Genomic DNA, 26,614 nt, shown 5'->3' with positions numbered 1-26,614 from the left:
TCCTCTGCCACCGAGAAAAACTTCCAGACCGCCGAAGACATGTTCGCAAATGATGACGTAATGAGCACAACACATGCTGAGAGTCACTGCAGTTTAAAGCTGCAATCACTTGCACTCGGAAAGAAGTGGAATCTCAGATAAATCAGGCTGATTGATTGATTTACCAGCAAGCATACTTTATCGGATCTAGTTATCGGATTTAATTTATTTATCGGAGCAATAAAAATGACGTAATTTTCTCTAATATCGGTCGATAATTTATCGGCCCGATAAATATCGTGCATCCCTAATTTATTTACACACAAATATTAATATGTATTGAATTTTTGAATACATATATATAAATGTAAGCATAATAAATAGCAATACTGACATTTTATATATAAAATGTTCTTTTATTTCTTTCTTTAATTTTCTTTTAAGATATTGATTGCAATAGAGCTTGTCACAATGCATTCTACCTTTTTGAAAATTTTTTGGGAGCACACTGAAATGCTGCCTACTTAGGGATCTCACTATGTTTTGGAACAAAGCCCTAGATTAAAAGATGGCTGTACTTCTCTCTGATTGCCTTGAAATCCAGACCTGAGGAGAGAGTGAGGTCACAGATGGGGGGCCTGATTGTGGTTACATCCTTGGCAGGCTTACGCCTCACCAGTGACCAAATTGTTTTCTTTGGTCTGCCCTGCTGCACACAGGGAATGCAGGACATTTTCATATCTCCTTTGTTTATCTCTGCGATCAATCTTTCCCCACTATATTTTATTCAAGCCATACTGAACATCAGATATGCTTTAATAGACTGTTCAGCGCTGACATGTTTGAGGTGAGACGTTCTTCAGGAAAAATGTGATGATTTCGTGATGTTATGTGCTGAGACACAAGACTTGCTTGTGCTTGAGCGAATGTTGTGACTTGTGAATTGCCTTCGTTGCACACCAAGGGTTGTAGACATGAGTTGTAATTCCTGAAGTTATCCATTCTCTGATCTTCTGGTTTTTGCAGGAGCTTGAGTTTGATCCAGGCCATGGAGGAAAACTATGAGGTGGACCTGGTCTACATCACAGAGCGCATCATTTCTGTGACCTTCCCCAGTAATGTAGAAGAGCCGAGCTACAGCGCTAACATAAAGGAGGTCGCCACCATGCTACGCTCCAAACATGGTGACAACTACTTGGTGAGACCTCAAAACTCAATAGCTTTGAGAACTAAAATAAGTGTATTAGTAGCTGCAATACTATCACAGACTTTGGGGGGAAAAAAAAGTAAAAAAAAAAAATTCAAACCTTTATATTCATAGAATTTATTTAAAATTGTATTTTTATTTTCATTATCATATATTTATTTATGTTTATTTTTATTATTATACTAAGATATATATTTATATTTATTTCTGGTTTTATTGTTTTTATTAACTTAAAAATTATTTTTTTTTCAGCTCTTCAACCTCAGTGAAAAGCGCTATGATATCTCCAAGCTGAATCCCAAAGTTAGTAGTATTTACTTTCATTTTTTAAGTTATCTAATGTGGAGATGTTTGTTCCTTTGTTCTTACTCGCGCTCCTGTGTGTTTGTTTGCGTAAGGTGTTGGATTTTGGCTGGCCGGACCATCATGCTCCAGCCCTGGATAAGATCTGCAGCATCTGCAAAGCCATGGACACTTGGATGAACGCAGACAGTCACAATGTGGTGGTCTTACACAATAAGGTACTGTTTCATTTGTGCTTTTTCTGTTTTGGGAATGGGAGACATGTTTTTTGGTAATACTAGCAAGAAACATCACAATGTCACACAGTATGTAAAAAAAACCAAGTGAGATGGAATTTAAGATATTATAAGTACACTACTGATACAAAGGCTGCTCCAAAAAGTTATTCAACGGACAATTGCATAATGTAATTTACAAATAAATGAAAAAAAAATAAAAAAAAATAATATATATATATATATATATATATATATATATATATATATATATATATATACATATTTAAATAATATAATATAATATAAATATAAATTAAACTATCGGTTAAGATAAGTACATTACAGTTCTACTAAAAGGCCTGTTTTTGTGCTTATTAAAATATTGTGTTGTTAGTGTAGCAACATGCTAACTCTATTGAAATCCGTTGTGATTTGAATCTTATGAATCTTGATGAGGAATATGATGTTCCCTAGGTAGTAGCCAGCAGGACAGCTCACTAGGTTTTGAAACAGAGCCGTAGTATCTATGTTTTTCCATCTGCACATTGTCGTTACTGTAAATAGCAGCCATAGTGGTTTGTCAGTAGATGGCGTTCTCAGGCAGCTCTTAATAACCTGGGGTGGTGTGGGGTCATTAAAGGTCATGGTGGTCTGGACAGTGTGTTTTATGATGCAATTGCAGGGTCTTTACTTGTGAAAACATGACTGATTTTACTTGTAAAGTTAATACTTGCCCATTGTTTTCAAACCCTTTGCTTGACCCTGTCTTGAGGTTCAAGCAAATCTTTTTTCTTAAACAATTCATTTGAATTTAGCCTTCTGATCTGGTTAAGTCACATAGCTGGTTACCACTTACAAACATTAGAATGTTGACAACGCGTTTTGAAGTTAGATTGTAAAATGTTTCTTGTTGTTTTTGAGGATAGTGGTATCGTTAAGTGCGTCGCTAATGAAAGGGATCCTGTCCGTGAGTATAAACATCAGGAAAAACAGCTTCTTGTGGAATTTGTGGGTTACCTTCTCAATGGCTCGAAGGTCTGTCCTGATATGGGTCTAGTGCTTTTAGAAATCGTTTTCACTGTATTCTCACTTGATTTCAAACAGACCCGAGTCTTTCCACACCCTCAAGACGCATCTTACCCGTTACTAGCGCTCCATGAGAGCTTTAAGAAGTGCAGCGCTGCCAAGAGAGGTTGTGATCTGGATTTATAAATGGCCAGAAATGTCTTAAATGCAAATATGCTGCCTTTTTAACAGGAAACCATAAACACTGCAATGTTATGGCAACTTGTGTTGTTCTTTGTAACAGTGGATACACGAGGCGATGGCTTGATGGTGGAAATGTTCACTCATTCAGAAAGAACACAACTGTGTGTTTAAAATGACTCATAACCAAACCATACATGAAATCGTTCGTTTTAAGTTCTTTGCTGACCTGATGTATCATAAAGTTTTGCTTATTCATGCTCTAAAGTACCTTTTGAACTCTGGAACGGTGTTACATTAGTATTAGAACATAATGTAGCATTATAGTATTTATTAATTCTTTGATTTTTTATTTTTATATATTCCATTTACATTTTCAAATTTAGTTTAGTTTTAGAAATTTTGTTTTGTGTTTTTATTGGTTTTATTAGACATATTTAAAAACTATTTTGTTTTATTATTATTATTCTTTTAATTACAGTTTTAGTTTTGTTCTTTTCAGTTTTAGTGTATAGTGCTTTAGCTTAGAAATAAAACAAGTTTGTTGTATTTTTTATTATTTTATTTTAATTAACAAACATTTTTTAAATAGTTTTAACGCTAATTATTTTATGGTGTCATTCATATCATATAAATAATATAAATAAAAAATTATGTTTTTCATATTTTTATGATATTATTATACATACTACTTTAATTTCTATAATTTGCACACAACACAATTTAATGTTTTGTGTGGTAACACTAATTAATACCATGAAACATCTCATAATTTATCAATTGCTAAAATTTGCGATACAGTTTTCCCAACAAAAGATGATGTCACTTCCTTTAAAAGGGTGTGACAAATAACTAACAGGGTAAAAAAAGATCTTTAGGACAGGAAAAACCTATAAAATTATTATATTGAAATGTAAATTTATTAAATCTTTATTCTTGAGAAATGTTTTGTTTGTATTCTTTTAATTATAAAAATGAAGAACTGATAAATTAATAAATAAACTGCCAATTTTTCATGCTAGAAGTTCACTTAATTGTAACATATATCAAAATAAACAAACTAATATGATTTCCACTTGAAAAATTGAGTTAAATAATAATAATAGAGACATGAAATAATGTATTGCATTGATTTGATAATCCCATCTCCCTCTCGTCCTGCAGGGAAACCGAGGTCGAACCGGGGTAGTTGTGGCTGCGTACATGCATTACAGCAACATATCAGCAAGGTAAGACGTGCAGACAGCGTACTGTCTGTGTTTATAGAATTAAAGATGCTCCTCTGAGCACTTGTTATGGAAAGACCTTAATCCCACATCACAAGACTGGCCATGCATTAGGTAACACATGAGCGGGGGGCGGTGGGAAAAACAACTGCCGAATAGCATCACTTTACAAAGGCGGATTTGTCTCAAGACTCAAATTAAGTGCTGATCAAATTCGTCCCTGATGCAAAAAGTGTATTCATGCTATTTTTATGGATAAAAAGCTTCCAGTAAATTCAAGAAGCACAGATAAATACTTTCCTGGAAATCAAGACAAAGATACTTATTATGAATATGTTGTTGTTGTTGTTGTTGTTTTGTATTGGAGAAAATGACCTAACTGTTTACAAAAATGTGCGTGTTTCCTTTGCCTCTGCAGTGCAGACCAGGCTCTGGACAGGTTTGCCATGAAGCGCTTTTATGAAGATAAAGTGCTTCCTGTGGGTCAACCCTCCCAGAGAAGGTCAGTGGTGCTTTGTTTTCCCCATCTGACCTCTTATCTTTGTGCTTTATGAGTTTGACCCTCATTGTGAGCAATCAGCTTCAGCTATTGTTCAGATTTATGTGCTTCACCCTGCTGATAACACACCTCCAAACATGCAAACGATGCCTGTATAGTTTTGCTAGCTTAAGTTAGGTTATGTGTTGTTTAACTAACCCCTATGGTAGTATGGTATGTTATTAAAAGTATGGTAGTATGGTAGTATGGTATGATATTAAAAGTAAAACTACTTTATGTTGCACCACTATTGTATATGCAAATTACATATCTTTCACTACAACTGGTCTTAGATCAAATGTGCTCAAATTATTTCTGCAGTCGCAGCTCGACTCACTCACTGCAATGGCAGATACTGGGATAAATAATACCATTTTATTGGTAACATTTTTTTTGTGTGTGTGTGTTAAAAAATAATAAATAGTAAATTTATATAGGCATATACAGTATACTATGATTCAAAATGTTGGGGTCAGTGAAAAATGAATTATTTTACAAGGGCACATTAATAGACAACAAAGATATTTACATTAATAAAGATAACAAAGACATTTATAACGTTACAATTTCTATTTTAAAAGAAATGCAGTTCTTTTAAACGTCCTATTCATCAAAGAATTGTAAAAAAAATTCATTATTTCCACAAATTTTTTTGAAATTTTTGTTGAGCAGCTATTAGAAAGATTTCCGAAGGATCATGTGACACTGAAGACTGGAGTAATGATGCTGAAAATTCAGCTTTTCATTACAGGTATAAATTACATTTTTAAACATATTGTAAATTGTAATAATATTTCAAATTTTTTACTGTACATTTGATAAAATAAATGCAGCACTGCTGAGCATAAGAGACTTCTTTCAAAAGCATAAAAAATCTAACTGACCCCAGACTTTACATGGTAGTATGCATGTTTGCATAAATATACAGTATTTTGTATTTTTGTATATTTTTCTTTAGTAGATAATTAATAATTTACACTGGAATGTTTTTACCTTGCCAAATTCATCCTCATTTCTCAAACGCTCAAATCTGCACGTCCTAGCTGTGGAAGATATGTACGTCAGAATTCCTAAAGAATGATAATTTCACAAATATGTGCTGGAGAGACGCTGGAAAGCCATGTTTGGGATGCCGGCCGTTTGTGGTGTTGTTATTTCCTGAGTTATAATTAGACGTAAGTGGTTGCCAGTGTCATCTATTCTGTTGTTTAGCTTTATATGTACAGTGGAGTCAAAAACAAGACCAATCTTGGTTGTTTTCACATTTCTAAACAAGGATGAATTATGTGCAAAAAGGAATATTTGATACTTTGCACTATTATTAGGTCACTAATCAAATAAGCAAAATAAGTGGCATTGATCAAATGACTCTTTGCTTAGACAGTCAGATGTTCTCACTTCCATTGACGCAACATTGCAATGCTGATTGTGAATGAAAAATGATATATTAAAGAAAAGAATGTACCATATAAATATTTTCACTAGTAGTTTCACAGATTTTTTAACTCCATTGTATAGTTTCATACCCAAAGGCACTGATATAAGTGTACGTACGCGTTGTGCTTTAGTACACACCCCTACTCACCCATTTATGCCTCATAAGGGAACACTTGGCCACGGATGTGCAGCTTTTACAGAATCAGGCATTCCATCTGTGTATGGAAGGACTGGCACTTCAGGCTTCATTAAAACTAGATTTCATTGGGGCACATACTTGCGCTCCCTTCATGGAAAATGGAAAGGCAGAGTCATGGTAAGAGCTTTGCTCCAGGAGGAAAGAAGCAGCATATGATTTCTGCCGTTCTGCTCTTCTGGAATAGAGAGGCCTGAATGTTGATAGGAACTGAGTGTTCATGGGAAACCAGGCCTCGGGCATTTGGCCAGGAAGATGCAGAAGTGCTGGTCACTGTCCCTCTCCTGGGACACGGCCTCAACCTTCAAGAAGAAAAATGCTTTTTCCTGTTTATAAAACCTAACATCTGTGCTAAGGCATTGGACACGACTGCAGATCAAAAAGTCTCATGACCCTCAATGATCTTCACAACAGTTTAGATAGCATGTTATGTAACAAGACTTTATTAGATTACATATTAGATTAATATGTATTTGAATTTTGAATTTATTGAAAGGATAGCCCCTTGAGATGTGACATCTCATTTTCAAGGGGGTCCAAAAGACAAAATATTACAACATAAACAAGACAACCACACAAAACATGTACGCAACACATACACAAACTAGAAGACATGCTCAACCAGTCCCCCACACCCACAGCAGGGTTACTAAACAATCAATGTCACACATAAACAAAATCAACATAAGAAAACTTACAAGCATACACAAGTTAATTTAAGATGAGAAAATAGAAACAACCTAAAGCAATAAAGGGAAGTAACAGATCTCAAAGATTGGGGAAGATTATTCCAATCGGAAGGAGCTTTAAATTAAAAAGACCTATGTCCTGCTTCACTAAAAATTCTGGGAACAAAGAAAAAAATGTCTAAGTGAATACGAATATCTACATGGAATCAAACACTGTTTCAGAGACCAAGGACAATCATAATAAACACATTTAAAAATAAACAGAAACCAATGAAATTGTCTTCTTGATTTATGGTGTAATGGACACCTTAACACAAATCTACATAGAGTTATAAACCACATTAAGAGGCTTCAAATAAGTATCAGAGGTATTTTGATAAACTATATCGGCATAAGAGGTAATATAACCTGAAAAATAATTATTTTCCTAACTTGACATGTAACAATTAATTGAACGATAAAGTAAGCGCAAACAACCATATGTTCTGTTAACAATATAATCAATATGAGGCTTGAAAGTAAGTTCAGGGTCAATCCAAAGACCAAGATATTTAAATGAATCAACAGCCTCAAGAGATAAACCATCATCAAAAGTAATATTCAAATCAAAAGAAAAGGAACGGCACCGACATGTGCCAAGTAACATACAGCAAGACGACTTCTTGTTCAATATAAGCATATTGTTATGAAACCATTTTTGAATCAGATTAAAATCAGATTGTAAAGAGTTCTGGATTTGCGACAGGTCAGAATTAGTGGTGTAAATAACAGTGTCATCAGCATAGAGATGTACAGAACAATTTAAACATATTTGAGATAAATCATTAATAAAAATAGAAAAAAGTAGTGGACCTAGAGTAGAACCTTGAGGAACACCTTTTTCAACAATCGAGTAATCAGACTGAAAACCTTGGTATACAACATACTGACGCCTATTATGCAAGTAAGCATTAAACCAAAGAAGAGCATTCCTATTTAAACCAATGGAAGATTTATTGAGAAAAAGGTAATGATTGACCATATCAAAAGCCTTTGAAAGATCGATGAAAAGGCCCCTGTGGCTTGGCCTTTATCAAAGGATGAGAACACATAATTTGTGAATTTTAAAAGGGCAGTAGTAGTGGAAAAATTGGGTCTAAAACCCGATTAAATAGTGAAAGAAAATTTAGAGAACTAATATTAAGAGATAATTGATTAAAGATAAGTTTCTCAAACATTTTGGTAATAGAACAAATAATAGATATAGGGCAATAGTTATTCACATCAGATGAGAGTCTCCACCTTTGAACAGAGCAGAACTTTTTGAACAGAACTTTTGCTTGAAACCCAAGACTTTCACACACTCAGCGAGTTTATACAACAGGTGCATCTGTGTTTCCTAAACAGGTTTCAGTAGTCAATAGCAATACCATTCAAATCTCATGATTTTAGGAACGTTTTCTGCAGCAAAACTAATATGCTGTTAAAATGGTAGCTTATTTAAAAATGGTAAAAATATAAATATACAGTAAATATTAATTATTCTTATTTTTTGTAGACATATTGTAAGCATATACTGTTCCTGGTAACAAACAAATGTTAATGAACAAATGTTAACAAATTGTTATATATATATTTAGTCCGTTAGTTATCACAGAAAGCGTAAGAAGGATAATGAATACAAGCTATCTTTCATTTATCTTTCTGATTGCTTCAATTACTGTTATTGATCATTATTATTTTGAATTACTTGATGCAGAAGTAGTAGTAATTTGATATCCCTGTTACAGACCCTTCGTATCTCAGTCCTCCCCAGCTGTCAGTAATCACATGTGTAGTGTGGTCCACTAATTTGTTTTGCTTATGTTATCTGTGATAAACTTTTGTTTTGCTGTAGGTATGTGCAGTATTTCAGTGGTCTGCTCTCTGGTCACATCAAGATCAACAACAAGCCCCTGTTTCTGCACCATGTCATCATGCACGGGATCCCAAACTTCGAGTCCAAAGGAGGTGAGCTGACATGCTCTGACTGTCGGCTGTTTTTCAGCGACTGCCGGAGGTGTTGAAGGCAGGTTTCAGGGGTTCGTCTCAACTCCCGCTGCTTTTGACACCTCCCTGTCAGACTGACAACATGCTGCTCTATTACACACACCTCGGGTGATCCGATAACAAGAGGTCAGCGCTAAATACAGGTGTAGACGGGGTCCAGAATGTTTTGTGATCTGATCATTGAAACTAGAGTCAGAGGTAGTCAGAAACACATGTGGCCGCATTGCATTTGTAGTTGAAATGAATCCATTCTCCCTAGACAGTGACGTGTAGCTTCATTCTCAAATCAGTGGTACATAAAAGTTTCCAAGTGGTCCGCAGAATAAAAAATAGAATAAATAAATAAAGTCCGTACCAATAGCCTTGTGGGCAAGTGCACCGACATATAGTGCCCTTGCGCTTTGGGCGTCCCGAGTTCGAATCCTAGCTCGAGGACCTTTCCCGATCCTACTCCCCTCTCTCGCTTCCTGTCTGCTCTACACTATCATATCATAATAAAAAATTACAAAAACATTCATAGAAATTAAAAAGATTACAAATATATATACTGTAATATTATAATAAAATAAAAATAATTGATTGACTAAAAGCAGAAACATTCAATAAATGGACTCAATTGATTATCATCACTCATAATAATAAATTATCTCATTATTTTAAAGGCATAGTTCACCAAACAAAAATGAAATAAAAAAATACTATCATCAGTAAACAATATATTTTTTTAACTTTTTTAAATTATTATTTTTTTCTGCAAAAAATTAAGATATTTAGAAGAAAGTATTCAATATTCAATATAAGTCAGTAGGGTCTAAAACAACTCTGGTATGATATAAATTAGCCTATGCAATAACAATATACTCACTTTTATAAGTTACATTACAAAATATTTTTTTCTTTGTATATAGAAATATTACATTTACTTTATTCATTCATTCATTAATTCATTCATTGGTTGAAGTGGTTATTTTTTGTGGTCCTGCACCTTTCAAAATTTGAACCATTACTTTAAAAGAAAACCATCCAATCAAAACATTTAGAACTATATACATTCAGTGTCTTAAGTCTGAGTAATGTCAACAAGTTTAGTTAATTAATAGAAGGTTAGCTTAAATAAATTATGCATGTAGTCATGATATCTCATACACTCTCTTCAGCAAAATATGATCACATGTATTCTTAGGAGATGCATTTGAGATGCATGTAAACACCACTCTGTAAACATTGTAAAAATTCTTGCTTTGTATATCTTCTGAGATGCATGTTAATACTGGGTATAAACAGGATCTGAGAGAGTCATAGAGACTCCAAAGTTTTTACTCCAAAAGGAAGACGAGACAGGCCCTTTAGATACTCCACTGTTAGAGCTCTAGTAACACCTTCTTTGTTCTCTTTCACTTTCTCTCATGGTTTCTCAGGTTGCCGCCCTTTCCTCAAGATCTACCAGGCTATGCAGCCCGTCTACACATCTGGGATCTAGTAAGAAACACCCCATGTTTTCCTACACGGTATTGCTCATGCTTCCCTGGCATGTAGCCCAGCCTTCAAGACGTCCAATCACAGGCGGCCCTCTGTGTCTGGGGGGTTTCTGAATCACACACACACTCCGAGGAGCCCACATGTGCTTTTCCCATACATCACTGAACTCTGCCGCTGTAGCTTCCTGCATGCTCTCAGACTGCAGCTGTGTTGTTATCAGTAGGGATGACCCTTTCTGTTAAATGCAAATACAAAGTTTGGCAGCCATGCACTGATAAGTGTAGGCTTATGTTTAATGTGGGTTTTTTTATAGTTAACACTTGTGTGTCTGACTGATGTTTGCAGTAATGTCCAAGGAGACAGTCAGACCAGTATCTGCATCACCATTGAACCCGGCCTGCTTCTGAAAGGAGACATCCTGGTAAGAATGAATCTCACAAAACATCCAAGTCATATTTCACCCCAAAATAAAAAAATGTATAAAATAGTTTTTATAAAGACAATGAAGTCTATTTTAGGGCCGTATGGATCTGACATATTTTTATGACAGTTTTTTAATATATTTTAGTTTTTATTTATTATTATTGTACTGCATTGTACTTTTGTCCTTATTTAAATAATAATAATACACTTGATTACAGTAATTTCCACTAATAAAGTTATATTATATTATTATTAGTGCTGGGCAACGATTAATCGCGATTAATCACATCCAAAATAAAAGTTTCTCTGTACATAATATATGTGTGTGTACTGTGTATATTTATTATGAACAAAGGCGTCATGCCCATTCAAAGTAAGGGGGCATGTGCCCCCTCAGATTTTTGAGCCAAGTGGGTTTTGAACGCAGCTTCCAAAAGACAAAAAATAGCCGATTCATATTTTCTGTTTAATATAATCACACTGGCATGATTAGATCATTCAGTGCGTCATATCAGCTTCTAAATTCAAATCTGCGTTCGCTGGCTGGTGCGGAGCCAGAGACAGACGCGTTTTTATAACCAATCACATACGATTCTGTTGAGCTTATGAATGCAATGACTAATCAGAGGCGTAGTCATCACTAAAATGCCGGTGTTTTCTTCACTCGCTTCGCTGACTGAATACCTCTTTCTGGCGAATTCTCTCGTCAGAAACAACAAGGTGCAAATGTATGTACGAATCTGTAAGTAAGATATTAATTTCACAGAGAAAACAGCTTCAGTGATTTTAATAGGAGTTTTTGAGAGTGCTTGAACTCAATGAAAGTGCTATGATTAGTAGCCTAACTTACAATGTTTTTATTCACATTAACGTTCAATATTAAATTCACATTAAATATAAGGTCAGTCGTATTAAAATATGTTATAGCATTAATTAAGTAAACAGATTTAAGCATTAATTAGGTTACTTTGACCATCGCCAACTAGATCAACTGACATAATCTATCAAGATATTTCATGATGTAGTTAATGCATTTGAGAATGTTTCGAATAAAAAGGAAAACAATAAATAAAACATATGCTGTTGTGGCTGCTGTGTGTCACATGATGACCCATCACCCCCCCCCCCCCCCACACCCCCCCCCCCCCCCCCCAAAAATGAGTGCATGATGCCCCTGATTATGAATATATAAAGACACACATACAGTATATATTTTGAAAATATTTACATGTATTATCATGTATATAGTTATTTTCATATAATTTCTATGATATATAAGTATATTTAATATATATAATGAGAATCATCATCAGTGTGAATAATATAAATCCCCATAACAACTCAAAAGTAAAAACAATTTGGAAAATGTGCTTAATTGTTGTGATATTAATGTCACAATGTAAAAACAATCCTACTGATCCTGTAATTGTCTTACATAAAATGTAATTTCTTATTGTTTTCTTTGATTTTGGGTTAAATATGATCTGTTCAGAGTTGAATTAAGACCACAGAAACTGGAGGAAAGCAGCTTGGCACAAGTTCGTCCTCCATTTATGGGCATATCTCAGAGGAACACACCAATAATAAAGCAGGATGTCTAGAGGGGCATCCATCAGACCTTCATTCCTGATGAGAGCCACTTTTCTCGGCATGGATTTATTTGCATTTTACCTCAGAAAGCTTTTTGGAAGAGAAAGCCAAAAGAGCAGAGTGCTTTATCATCTGCCATAATGCTGCGCCTGTAGAGGGGCTCTTTCTCTGATGGGCTCGATTTCGGAAGTCCTTAGTAAGCAAAATCAATCAGAGCTGATCTATAGAGGACTCTAACCTGAACACGAACCACAACATTGCACTGCACTTCTGCCAAAGCATATTGTAGATCAATATACGCCTAGCACGAAAAAAAAAAAAGTTTCCCTTGAGGAACAAAGGGGTCCAAATGTTTGAGATAACAACTGAAAATACTATTATTTTGCAATATTTCTCAGTATTTGGTGCTGAATGCTTCCCTTTTGCTTCATCTCCATCATTATTTTATTGTTTTTTGTAGTCTCAGAGAAATGGCTTGTTTTTAAAAGCTTCATTTTGTTAATTGTGACTCACTGAGAAGCGTTTTCCTCAGGCGGACCCCCCATGTGTGCGGCTGAGCCTCTGCTGCAGTTTGGGAAAACCGCAGGATGCTCTGCCAGCCCCCATCTTCCTCAATTCGGTCGTGTTTGTTTTGTTTCACTCACCGAACTGAAAAGCTGTACATTTTTTTGTCCATACGTCCCAAGTTAAGTAGGTTAATTATAGTTATTTTGGGCAACAGAAAGAGGGATATAGTTTCCTCAGTGGCCAGTGAGGACATTTTTATGTCCTTGTCTGGGTTTTGGAGAGGCTCTGTTGTTTTACATACTTTCACTATACTGACATCTCTGGCTCTGCTGCACCATGGGTAGGCGAGGCGACCAGCATCCAAAACCTCTCAAACAATCTGTTCCAAGCCATGAATAGAACTTTCTGTGCTGAATGTGTGTGTGTGTTGATGAGAGATTACGTTTGAATGATTTGCCATGCTCTTAAAGGAATGTTCTGGGTTCATTACAAGTTAACATCCACTGACAGCACGATTACCAGAGAAAGTCATTTTAACTCATCCCTCAGCTGAAAACAAAGAAGCATCAATTGTGGTTACAAGATTAAGCAAAGCGAACTCTACTCCCAGGAATTATACCGGCAATGCAAACCAGAAATTCATCCTTTTAGAAAAGTAGTAAAACAATTTTCTTCACGCTTCAGACAACTTATATATAACAAAAATATCAATTGCACATTTCTGTTGTAAATCTTTAAAAGCGTTGCTACATTTGTAGGAAAGTTATTGTAACTGTTTATTAGTAGTTAATTAATTATTTATTATTTATGAAATCCTCCATAATGGTGTTTCTATTTATTTATTTATTTATTTAATTATAATAAAAAGTATTTGATTGTTATTGTTGTTAATAATTTAATTGTTTATTAACTATTTATGTATGTATATATGTATTTGATTTATTTATAACTATTATTTGTTACTACTACTCATAATAATATTTATTATAATTACTTGTTAATAATCATACAAATATTTGATTGTTTTTTGAAGATTATTTATTCAGCTTTCAAGTTATATATAAATCTCAATTTTGAAAAATTGACACTTAAGACTGATTTTGTGGTCCAGGGTCACATATGTGTATATGTATTTGATTTATTTATAACTATCATTTGTTATTAATAATCATGATTTGTTAATAATACATTATTTGATGATTATTGTTGTTTTTATTATTTAATTGTTTATTAACCATTTATGTATGTATGTATGTAATTGATTTATAACTATTATTAATGTCAAAATTATTTTTTAGTTGTAATCAGCATTATTATTAATTAAACTTAACTTGTGTTTAACCTGCAACATTTATAGTTGTTTGTAATTGTAATGCTTCAAGCTTCTACTGATATGACCTTGACTTTTTCTATCTGGCTGAAAAGCAGCATATTTTCAGTTAGTAATAGTGTTTAATAGTGTTAGTAATAGTGATTTCTTTTACCGTTTCCGGTCTGTGTGAGTTTCACTTGTTGCTGTAATGTGACGTGGATTCTCATGTCGTCCACAGCTCAAGTGTTACCACAAGCGCTTCCGCAGCCCGTCCCGTGATGTTATCTTCAGAGTGCAGTTTCACACCTGTGCTGTCCACGATCTGGGCATCGTCTTCGGCAAAGATGAACTAGATGAAACATTTAAAGGTATGCTGGATTTGCCTCAGTTTAATTTTGTATAGTCAGGTGCTTGCTATGTTCTGCCATCTTAGACTGTGTTTGGTTGGTTTCATGTGTTCTTTTGTTTATTTGTTTTAATTAAATCAGCTGTATTGATGACACTGGCTTGATCAGTCCATTTCTTTTTTCAGATGACAGATTTCCTGAATATGGCAAAGTGGAATTTGTCTTTTCTTTCGGCCCAGAAAAAATCCAAGGTAAGAGCTCTATGTATTGTCATTCATGTTCAGCTATTAAATAAATCACAGAAATGTTGTAAATAGAACATAAACTGAGCCTATAGCAGCTTCTGAGTGTGGATGTTCTGTCATAGGAATGGACCACCTTGAGAACGGGCCCAGTGTTTCTGTGGACTACAATACCCAGGATCCTCTGATTCGCTGGGATTCTTATGAGAACTTCAACCAGCGCTGTGAAGATTCAGTGGAGGGTGAGTGAAGCTCATTATCAACAAATGACTGGAAATTATTAGACTTTCCCAAAAGTGGAGCCAGAATGGTAGTAAAACAGTTCTATTTTCGCTTCAGACAACTTTAAAAATACTAGTTTTATATTTCTTCTTGTAAATCCTCCAAAATGTATTTATTAAGAAATACATTATTTATTTTTACTTTATTTATTATAAATAAAATATAATACACACATTGTTTAATTAATTTGTTCGTTTATTGTAAATAAAAATATTATACTTTTTTACTATTTATGTATTAATAAATAAATTAATATTTAATTTATTTGCAAGTCAACATTTTTAGTTTTATTCAACATTATTTGGATGCTTTCCTAGTCTGTAGACATCAAGGCAGCTCACTAGTTTTGTTTATTACTTTATTAACATATGATGGCCACTCACAGTTCACATACTTCAGTGTTTGTGTTCGGGTCATCCGTCGGTCCGACATCAAATCATCAGCATTCACTGGAGTTTTGTGACAGAGCTGTTTGTGTACACGTCTCTGATAATCTGTGAGACTGATTTAATCAGATGAGTTTGTAGTGCTGATCACAGAGGTCGAGTCGAGTTCACACACGCACACCACCGTGTCACTGGAATTGTCCTCACACCCTTGTGGTCTAAGCTGCGAGCCTCCTTATTTTAAGTTGTGGTGTGCTTCTGGTCCTCAGACATGTGATTTGTTGTCCCTTATGAGACATCCTTGTTTGGTGGGTCAGCTCTCTGGAGAGTGAAAGTAAGTGAGGAATGCAAGGAGGAAATGTATGCAATTCTGTTGAGGTTTGGATGGCAGTACTACATATGCTTTAGTTTATATACCTTTTTATCTTATTTGTGATAAAATGTTTTAGTTACTTGAATAATAAAGTCTTCTTCAACCTTATAGATTTTGACTACCAGTATTGTGCAAGATTCAGTTGCTCTTAGAATATACTAGCCATTTGTAATGCTAGAAGAAATTGCACTCGGTACTGCAGTTTATAGATTAATTCATATAAAAGTTCTAAAATAAGTAAAATCGGTGCTTACTTATTATTAATGGTTCTTATTAAGAAACCATACTCAGTGCTGCAGTGGTTACATGTTGTATTTTGGAGAACAGTATAGTCTGTTCACCAGCACCCATAAATCAGACCAAAAATGGTGATTTTAACCAGATTTTGTGATTGTTTTGTGTGTGTGGTATGCTTCAGAAAGGACTGTGGGTTGTCTGGAGGCTGGCATGATCCCAATATTGAATAGAAAACATCCCACTGAGCCCAGTTTCCCTGTGGGCATTTGACCACAGTCACTCCACACCACCCTGCATCCCAAGCCTCCATTTCCCTCATCAGCTTCCAGTGGCATTTGGTGAAATATTCCAAGCGTTGGCTGAGAATCCTGTCCAGTCACAATGTCCAAAACGGCTACAACTATAAATTATTTTGTCTTAGAAAACACCCATGAAGCGTGTTTATGTTATCTGTTCGACAAGAGTATGTTTTGATTACTGCAATCCAAAAAATACTTTTAAAACTGTCGAGACTGTATGGTCGTGTTATTTTTAATATCCCTGGAGTCAAATTTTAGGAGCTCCAGTCAGTTTAGCACACATTTAAATTCTACTCTGTTCTCTGTTGAAGACATTTGAGATGATGGGCTATAAGGGCTATAAAGGCTATAAAGTCTGCCACCCTCTTGACCAGTCCCTGCTTTAAATAGGGCAGGCAGAAATAGGAGGCTCTTGGCTGCCACCTTTAAGAGGGGTGTAAACTAATCCAAATCTCTGGTCAAGAAGCAGGACCCCAAACTACCCCCTGGCAGTGTTTTATGCCCCTTTATGAGATGCCTACATATATTTACCATTCAAAGGTTTGGGGTCAGTAAGATGTTTAAGTGTTTTTGAAAGAAGTCTCTTTTGTTCACAGAGGCTGCATTTATTTGATTAAAAATATGGTAAAAACTGTAATATTGTGCAATATTATTTTGATTCGAAACAATCCATTTTCATATATTTTAAAATGCAATTTATTCCTGTGACGCAAAGCTGAATTTTCAGCATCATCACTCCAGTCTTCATTGTTACATGATCCTTCAGAAATCTTTTTAATATGCTGATTTGCTGTTCATTGAGTGCCCACCCCTGCGTGCAGAACAGTCTGTCTTCAGTCAGTAGGACTGCTGAATGGAAAGGGCACATTTGCAAATTAATTTGGATGCCTATCACATACTCAAACATCTCCACTGAGCGACTACGGCCAGAGGACCGACTCCAGAGATATGATAAGCAGCCAGACATTATGCCTTTGTGCTGGAGTTCATGCGTCCAGTCTGCCAAGACTGAAGGACTGACTGACATTGTCAGAGGAGAGAATGACTGATAGACCAAGAACAGTGAACTCGCATCATCATTAACGTTGTCCTTCCTTCAATGACTCTTTGCTTGATTAGGCAGCTATTAATGTTGCATTTGCTAAAGTCTGAAGTGTTTTAAAAACTAGACAGTGGAAATGGTTAATACATAATTGTGGCATGCAGCAAATTCCCGTTTTCATAAAGAAATAGTTCACCCACAAATTAAAAATTTTCCTAATTTTCTTTCTAAATCCCTTATTGTCAATTTTTGTGTTTTTTGCATGATATTCATGATGCTTGTTTCAATACATTGAAAGAAAAGGTTATTAATTAGTTTGAACGAATAAACAAACGTTCGTTCATTCATTCATTCATTGATTCATTCATTCAAAGACACTACAGGTGAATAGGCTAAAATAATAGATATCTCTATACTTTCCTAATCGATTAATCACAGTACATTAAGACAAATGTTCTGTTTTACAAGTTTTCTTACATTTAATGTTTATACATTTTATTTAAATATTAAATATTCATTTGCATACATTTACAGAATCAAAATCTGAACATTGGATAAAATCTGGTTCAAAATTGTTTCATTTTGTTGGTATAAGTAATAGGATTTTACTGCGGGTATTTTAGATATTGCTTTTTACCACTTAGCAATCATAAAATGTTTTAAATAGCCAGAAAATTCACAGTTTTAGGAATATGTTAAATAAATAAATATATTATTAATATCTAAATAAAAAATAAATAAATCAGGCAAATAATATATGAACAAAAAAATCAAATGAAGAATAAAGATTGTATTAAAACTGCAAAGTTTGGTCTTTAAATACATATTTCTTTAAAGATATGTATTGTAATTTACATTTACATTTTCTACTGAAGAAAGAGTCAACGAGTTTTTAGAACAACACAAGTAAGGATGAAAATTATAAATTTTTGGGCAAATTATATTAATGCATCTTATATACTTTGAAGAATTAAAGCCATACAGTGTTACATTACTACAGTACTAGAGAAGTAAACCACTATCTTAAAACTCACTCAATCTGGACTGAGCGCCATAATTAGAGTAGCCCACAAATGAGAGGGCAGCATTTTAGATAATAATGCTTTATCTCTTCTTGGATTTTAATAGCTCAGTAATTGATGTCTTATCTGCTTCATGTCTCGACCACAGATAGCACTTCGCTGTTTAACAGGAGCTGCTGGCAAGGTTAGAGCAAAACAAGGCCAATCTTTGCTGGTCCACTGATATTTGTACACCTCAGAAACCACAGATACTACATTGCCTGCCTCAGCGCTGGGCTGGAAGCCATCAAAATAGCTTTCCATGTCTTGTTTTCAATGCCAAGTTAGCTGTCATGAACATTCATTATAATAGGCATTGTTTGGTTTAATATGTTCTGCAAGTCTATACAAATGTAATTTTGATAATGTGATGTTTCTGAGTGAAATGGAAAGTTTGAAAGGGATTGTGAAAACTGAGCAATGAGATTTTTGTATATACTCTTCTCGCATAGCATTATTATTATGTATGTTGTTCTTGGCAGGTCAATATTAATTGAGTTTTTGATTTTGATATTTTGATTACATATATATATATATATATATCCAGTATATACAGTGCCCTCCATAAGTATTGGAACAGTAAAGACAAAATTGCTCTGTTGGCTGTGGAGTCAAGACATTTGCAGATATGATTAAAAGATGAATATGAGACAAAACTACAGAATGTCACATTTTATTATTAGCCGTTTCAACACATAGAGGTTTTATCAGCTAAGAAGTTCAGCACTTTTAGAGTTTCATCCCTCTATCTGATGTGAGCATAAGTATTGGAACAGTTGCCTCAAATTCAAGTCAACATTAAACAAGTGAAAGGTGCGGACAGGCGTTACGACTTTAAAAACAATCCCTCTGTCCGTCAGTGTCTTTGCGGTGGCTCTGACTCTTGGGGTTCAGCTTGAAAGACTGGAGGGGAGTCAAGAGACTGAGCTGAGGCCTTGTTTACATGGCCTCCCCATATTTGGCTAGGGCCCTGCCCACAGCATTTTTGGGATGGTTGGGTAAGAAAAGTGTGACGACGGGGAGATGGGATTGGAGAGGCGCTGACAGAGATGTTGTGTGAAAAAGAGCCAACTCCTCCAGCCTGGATACCAAAAAGCCTCCTTGTTATCAGTCACTAGAGGGAGAGTGACAGAGCGAAGAGTCTTTGTTCACTGCACACACACGGATCAGACTGGATCTTTTTTGGACCGTAAAAGCCCAGGAGAGGTAGAAGAAGTGTTTGGGGAGAACTGTTGAAGCTGATCTGCTCTGAGGTAAAGTTGTGTGAATGATTTGTCCTTCACAACTTATGGTCACTGATTGTTGTGTCGACCACAAATGGATTCTTCAAGGAACGCCTCTGTGAAGTTTTTAAAGAATAAATTCAAGTTTAAAACTTGACTTTTTGTTGTTGTGTTTAAATGACAGATTGTAATAGCTTGAAACTTTTATTGTAATGAATTAATCTCTTTTTCCTCCATTTTACTGTAATGTTAAAGGTTAAATATTCTTTAAATTGATTTGTCTCCCAACCAGAATATTTGAAAATCAGAAATATCACTTTTTACATAATTACAAATTATTTGGTGTCGTTATCATTTTGCTTTATTTGAGAATATTTGATACATTTCTTTGATTTAATTTTTTTATTTCATTTTTATATTTCGTTCATTTATTTAGTTAGTTAGTTGGCTTTTATCTTATTTTATTTTATTTGAATCGTGTTTAAAATATTTTATATATTGTATTTCTCTTGTTTTCTTAAATTAAATTAAATTATTTTATGAATTAAAAAACGTAATACAAAATAAATAGATTATCATAAATAAATATATTTTTATTATGATATTTAAATTATTTTTTTATAAAATCAGTTAATTGGCTGCTAACACACACACACACAGAGACACAGAGACACAAAACCTCTGTAGCAGTGCATATCCACTTCCCTTCACGGGTCATTCAAGGCCACGGTCAGTTCTTTATTTTAGTAAATGTGACACATTCTTTAATAAACATGAAACAGTTGAAGAACTTTTATTTTTCAAGATTTGAAGTCAATATATTTCAGTCAAAAGTGCAGATAATTGACAAATCATGTGCCAAAAGTACGATTACACCCTCATTATTTTTGTTGAAGCATAGTATTAAGTTTTCCAAGGCTGCTTAACTTCCAACTATTTAAATGTGTTTTCAAGACTCAGAGTGCTAATACTTAGTTTGAATTAATGGGAACCTAACAGGGTTTGATTGTGCCTTTTAAAAAATTGCAGTTTTTCGAATAAATCTCACTGGCTGCATTTAATTTAACCAAGTCAGACTCGTATTAAGTATTTTTTTTTTACCAAGGTTTTGCAGGCACAGCTGATTTCCTTATTATGAGTCTAAGTGCGGTTAGCACATATTTAAGCTAAGCTCTTAAACAGAGCATTGACTATGGTTTCATCACAGTTGTTGCAGGATTGGTGTTTGAATTGCGTTTTGGAGTTCAGCTGTGTAAAGCTGAGCTTTATTATGGTCTATTTGTGTGGCTGGCAGTCTAACTGTTACGTAATAAACATGTCTACACATCAAGCTGGCTTCAATTAAACCTTCTTGCGATGGGCGGCTGGGCCTCTCCATCTCGAACGTTGTTTAATTTTGTGGCTAGAAACCAGTAGCTTTGCCAACAAAATTCGACAGTTAACCCTTTCAGCAGGCTGTAGTTTAGTTTTCAGCAGTGTCATCAACAATGCTAGGCTTTTACTGTCACCATCTGTTAACACATGACACCAGAGGTGCACTTTTCGTGTTTCCCCTCTGACGGATTTAACTACCTGAGGCTGCTTGTTCACATGTGTGGTCTTCTGGATGTTTTTGTTGTGTTGTTTTGACACAGTGGCAAAAGCTAAGGTTCGTGCACAGATAATTTGGAATTGGAAATATGGAAGTGTCCTCTACAGATGATTCCTGATCACATTCTGAGTTTGGAACTGTCTGTAGACAGGATTCTGCTATGGAGTAATGCTTTTTTGACCTTTTATACTCTTATTGATGGGGTTCGTAGAATGAGGACAGAAAATGATTATGATGATGAGAAGATGCCGAATGGGATTGGGAAATGCTGAACTTGAACACCTGTCACCTGTAGGAATGTACTAACCACTTACTTATGGTGAGTAATGCCTTAAATGGGTCTCATAAAAACTACTCTACAGGAAAAAAAAAAATAACAACAAAGTACATTTTACATAAAAAAGGAGGTATATTTGTAGGACAATTAATTTTTGATTGTATAATGACAAATTCTTATTATTGCGATACTGTAATGTTTTTTAATGAATCTTTACATTCATTAAAAAAATACATATACATACAAGTGCATCTCAAAAAATTTGAATATTGTGGAAAAAGTTCATTTTTTGTAACTTATTTCAAAAAGTGAAAGTTTCATATATTCTAGGATTATTACGTTACATTATGTAAAGTAAAACATTTCAAACTTTTTGTTTGTTTTCATTTTGATGATTAGAGCTTACAGCTCATAAAAGTCAAAAACTTTTTATATATGAGTTTCACTTTTTGAAATGTTACAAAAAATCTTTTTCGCGATATTCTAATTTTTTTAGATGCACCTGTATATATAAAAAGGACCTACTATAGAAAAGTATTTTTTTCAATGTGTGTGTGTGTGTGTGTGTGTGTGTGTGTGTGCATGTTTATGTGGTTTATGAGGACACAAATTTGTATAATGACATGGGTATGACAGAGGTATTACAATATGAAGGTGGTTTGTGAGGACACTGCCTATGTCCCCGTAATTCAAAAGGCTTAAAAAACATACTAAATGGTGTTTTTTTGAAAATTTAAAAATGCACAAAGTCTCCTGTGAGGGCTAAGGTTAGGTGTAGGGTTGGTGTAGGGCAATAGCACACACAGTTTGTTCAGTATAAAAACCATTACGCCTATGGAGAGTCCCCATAAACCACAAAAACCAACATGTGTGTGTGTGTAAAAAAAGAAGCATACGTTAGAAGTACTGTGCAGTAACAAGTAATTTTTTCCTTGCATTATGGTAGTGAAAAATGCTGCTTGCGTGTCTTGAAAATATGTTACAGTTCAGATAAATTGTTTTCATTTTCTTTAAGTATATTATAATTTCTTTCTTTATTTTTTGAGGAGTGAAATATGAGCTGAATTTGTTCTTGACTGGTTTTGTAAGATTTATGCAAACACAAAAGAAACACATCTGTGCTGCATCCTATTTACATCCAAACCGTGATGTACATCTGACACCATGGATCTAGTGTCATGAGATGTGTGCCTGTTTTGTCTCATATCTCTGCTTTATGCATACAGTATCATGTAAACAGGCTTTAGATTTGTCCCTCTGTATCTCAGTGATTAGACTGCGTTGACTCCAAACTCATTGCGTAATATAGCAAATGTCAGAGCTTGTGAAAGGCCTGTGTGCACATCATGCCAAGAATGTTCATGAATCGCTCCTCCAGTTTTGTGAACACAGAGACTCAGTTGTTCAGCGTGTGTCTGCCGTAGGCTGTTTTGTCAGTCTGTGTCTAGGGCCTTCAGGAGGATTCACATTTAGCCAATCATAACATTTGACCTTTGACCTTTGCCTTCACACCCACAACATGCTCGTAGCTGCTGTCCAGACCCCTCTCGCCTGTCGTCCGCTCACTGGATCTGTGTTTATCTTTAGGTTTAACTACCGTGCAGAGAAGAAACGCTCTCTCGTGAAGAGAGGAGGCCGATCAAAACTCCACCTCCTCTCTTCTCCACTTTACAAGACAAGATTGTCCCGTTTCTCCTGCATTCCAGAGGCCTACACACATAGCTCAGCACGGGTCAGATATTCCCCCCTAAATAGCTCGCACTGACCTGTGACAGATGGCTGTGATGATATTTATGAGACCGAGAGTCCAGTTATGTGAACCCGTCTCCCATTAACGCTAATTGAGAAACCCTTTGGGGTTTCCTCACGCAGTCACTGGTTTGTTAGATACCTGGGTCCAGTTGCATAAAAGGTTTAGACTAGTCTTTAAAGTTAGTCATCTGATTTTTTACTTTAAGACCGGTCATATTTAAAAAAAAAAAAATCTCAGCTGAAGTTGGTCAGACTAGTTTTTAAGACACTGTCTTAACATAGAGGCTGAGTTTATGCAACTGGCCCCTGGTCAGGGATATGTATGTTAACTTTTAATAGAATCATGTTTCCACAAGGACAAAGTTACTATATAACCTGCCAAATAATTTTTCTTGTTCAGATTTGCTGCTCTTTGCCTGGAATCGGTTACAAGAAATATTATACCTTACCCTTGTAAGATTTTTTTTGAAGTTGTAAATAAAAATATTATTGGCTCTTTAGTGAAGCTTATTTCAAGAAATTCTATTTCAGTGTTTCTACTTCAAAATTTTGCATTTAGTTTAGTGTGTTACTTATGGAAGCTTGTGGATGAAAAAGTAAAGGTAAATGTGAGTTGAGTTGATATATAGATTCAGAATTTCAAAAAAAAAAAGTTTGAATTGTGAGACAAAAAGGTGAAAAGTCGCACTTAAATGTTTGTCTTATTTTGTAGTGAAGACAATAACAAAAACAACAAAAAAATTATTGTGAGATGTAAATATGAAATGGCCGAAAAAAGTCTGAATTCTGAGTTTAGTTCTTGCAATTCAGATTTTTTTCTCTCTCAAAATTATGAGAAAAAAGTGAGAATTCTGAGATGGAAACCGTTTACAGCTTGTGTTAAATGGCTGTTTTCTTTGTTGAAATTAAATTTTCTTTCCATTAAATTAAAATTCACCTTGTGTATTTTTTAACTACATGTTGTTGATCTTATTGTGAATGATTCATTCATGCACATTTCATTTTTAAAAAATGCAAATGCATAAATAATCCAAATGAATGTGCATTGCCTTGGATTGTGAGCTATCAGAGGCTTCATTTGAAGTCAGATTCTGTGTTTACGATGGAAGGTGTGTCTAATTTTTTTGCATTTTGAGTGTTTGTTGCTTAAAAAGGTACTCAATGAGGAAATAATCCTTGGTTCAGTACTAAAATATTAAGATTCTGAGATGAAATATGACCCAGGTATGTTCTTGGCAGCTTTTTGTGAGATTTACCCTAATATTTTGGATAACTAACAACAAGCCTGGGCATAAATGTTTTGTCTGGAGACGCCTTGTGTTTTTTTAAATGCAGTTGTAGTTTTCTGTAGCAGCTTTACTAATTATCCCTAAATCCTTAATGAATTGTGTCATCAATTGCTTTAGGGATGGACCTTTTCTCTAGCCACAGGTTTTATAAGTTAACTACAGATATAGTGAAAAGCCAATTCTACATGCGATACGCTCATAGAAACAGGGCTACATGTGAGCGGAACCACAACATGAAGTTTCATTGTGATTTTCAAAGCGCCTCATTTAGTTTTGATTCAGTAATTCATTGTTTTGGTTCTCCAGAGCTCTCTGAGGACTAATGATGAAGTGTGTGATGAGGAACTGGTGTGTGCGGTCTGTGTGCGTAAGTGTGTGGAGCGAATAGCCCGGGCCAGTTCTCAACAACAGTCAGCCACTGCATGCCTATCAAAGAGCCGCCCTCGCTTCACCCGCTCTGTTCTCAGCGCTTTGAGAGGGGCGTGATTGCTTTTCCTTAAAGGCAACGTAAGCGCCAATGAAATGTTAGCCACGAATGGCCTCTCGCTGGAGTCACATGGAAAGCTGCATGCATGAAGCTCAATGTCCAGCTTTAGCACTGAAAAATATAAGCAATGTCTTTTTCCGACTGGGATGCAGCAAAATGGAAAATATGCCCAACTTCTCATCTTGGTTCGTATTCCTTTAGACTGCAATTCTGATTTGGTTTTGAGATTCAGTTTTAAAACTGACTCTCAAGTAATGAAAATTGTTTCAGTTTGTTGAGACCGTTTAGTCAATATCAGTACATCCAAACTGTTTCCATAGTAATGCCTAGTTCCTTCATGAGACTCTATATGGCACAGGCTGATACGTAACTGATGATTGGTTCACGTTGCATACGCAGCCAATGAGCTTGTTGCTTTACATTTAAATTGCTGGTAAGCATCTACTCGAGCATTTTACAGCATGCTTTCAGAATTCATCTGAAACCCTCCACCTTCCCCAGCTCCACCTGTATATGCTACGGGTTATTTCATATGCTTTTTGTGCAGCAGTATGTGTTAATTACTCACAGCACCGTATTGTCGTATACAGTCTCTAAAATCTGATTTCAGACCACAGATGAATATGGTTTGCAACAGGATTGTAAAAATGTCAGATTTCATGTGGATTTTTGGTGTTTAGATTACAAACAACTAAAATGATTTGAATCAGATATGCCAAAAATCATTTTTTTTACTGCTTGTCTGAACCAAGATGTGAGATTATATTACTTTTAGGTGGTAACTGCTTGTGGGAATTTAGTTGGAGGTTCTGTTCATGTTTTCTTTGCTCTGTGCTTTAATCACACAAGGCTTTCTCAAGTCATTCATCTCTGCCTTTATATAAGAGGCCCATCAAAAGCATCTTTAATGCATATTTAATGTCCTGCACTTACCTTATACAGGCTCCATTACCAGAGGACTCTTGTGATGAGCGTCTGTGAAGTCAAACACAGCACTTTGTCTTCTTCTCAAGTGCTTAGACAATGTTTTGTCAGCAGCTTTTGACCAGAGTTACAGTGACCACACATTTCACTGAAACTTAAATCACATTCATATAGCTTTAATGGCATAGTACAAAATGCTTTTGTAGCATTTTGTATACATTTTATATAAAAAAGCATCAGTAAGCTTTTTTTTTTTAAAAGAAGTTTCTTATGCTCATCAAGCCTGTATCTATTTGATCAAAAAATACATTAAAAAAATTATTTTGTGAAATATTATTGCAATATAAAATAACAGTTTTCTATTTTAATATACATTAAAATATAATTTATTCATGTGGTGGCAAAGCTGAATTTTCAGCATCATTACTGCAGTTTATTTTGAATGAATGCTGTTCTTTTAAAAA

At 34.9% G+C, this 26,614-nt stretch overlaps 1 protein-coding gene across 9 annotated transcripts in view; it reads left to right on the top strand.

Annotated features, from left to right (window-relative positions):
• LOC306876396 (tensin-1-like) overlaps window positions 1-26,614 on the top strand; it is a 230,550-nt gene that overhangs the window by 168,744 nt on the left and 35,192 nt on the right. For all 9 annotated transcript variants that reach the window (XM_079427510.1, XM_079427511.1, XM_079427514.1 and 6 more), the window contains 11 exons: window positions 1,006-1,177; window positions 1,439-1,489; window positions 1,585-1,707; window positions 4,078-4,142; window positions 4,558-4,641; window positions 8,876-8,988; window positions 10,446-10,506; window positions 10,852-10,927; window positions 14,577-14,706; window positions 14,871-14,936; window positions 15,053-15,169. In XM_079427510.1, the coding sequence (XP_079283636.1) occupies window positions 1,006-1,177; window positions 1,439-1,489; window positions 1,585-1,707; window positions 4,078-4,142; window positions 4,558-4,641; window positions 8,876-8,988; window positions 10,446-10,506; window positions 10,852-10,927; window positions 14,577-14,706; window positions 14,871-14,936; window positions 15,053-15,169 (1,058 nt within the window). The remainder of the gene's footprint in view (window positions 1-1,005; window positions 1,178-1,438; window positions 1,490-1,584; window positions 1,708-4,077; window positions 4,143-4,557; window positions 4,642-8,875; window positions 8,989-10,445; window positions 10,507-10,851; window positions 10,928-14,576; window positions 14,707-14,870; window positions 14,937-15,052; window positions 15,170-26,614) is intronic.

Source organism: Barbus barbus, assembly GCF_936440315.1.
Source record: "Barbus barbus genome assembly, chromosome: 10".
Classification (NCBI taxonomy): domain Eukaryota; kingdom Metazoa; phylum Chordata; class Actinopteri; order Cypriniformes; family Cyprinidae; genus Barbus; species Barbus barbus.
This window is presented reverse-complemented; position numbering and strand designations above follow the sequence as displayed.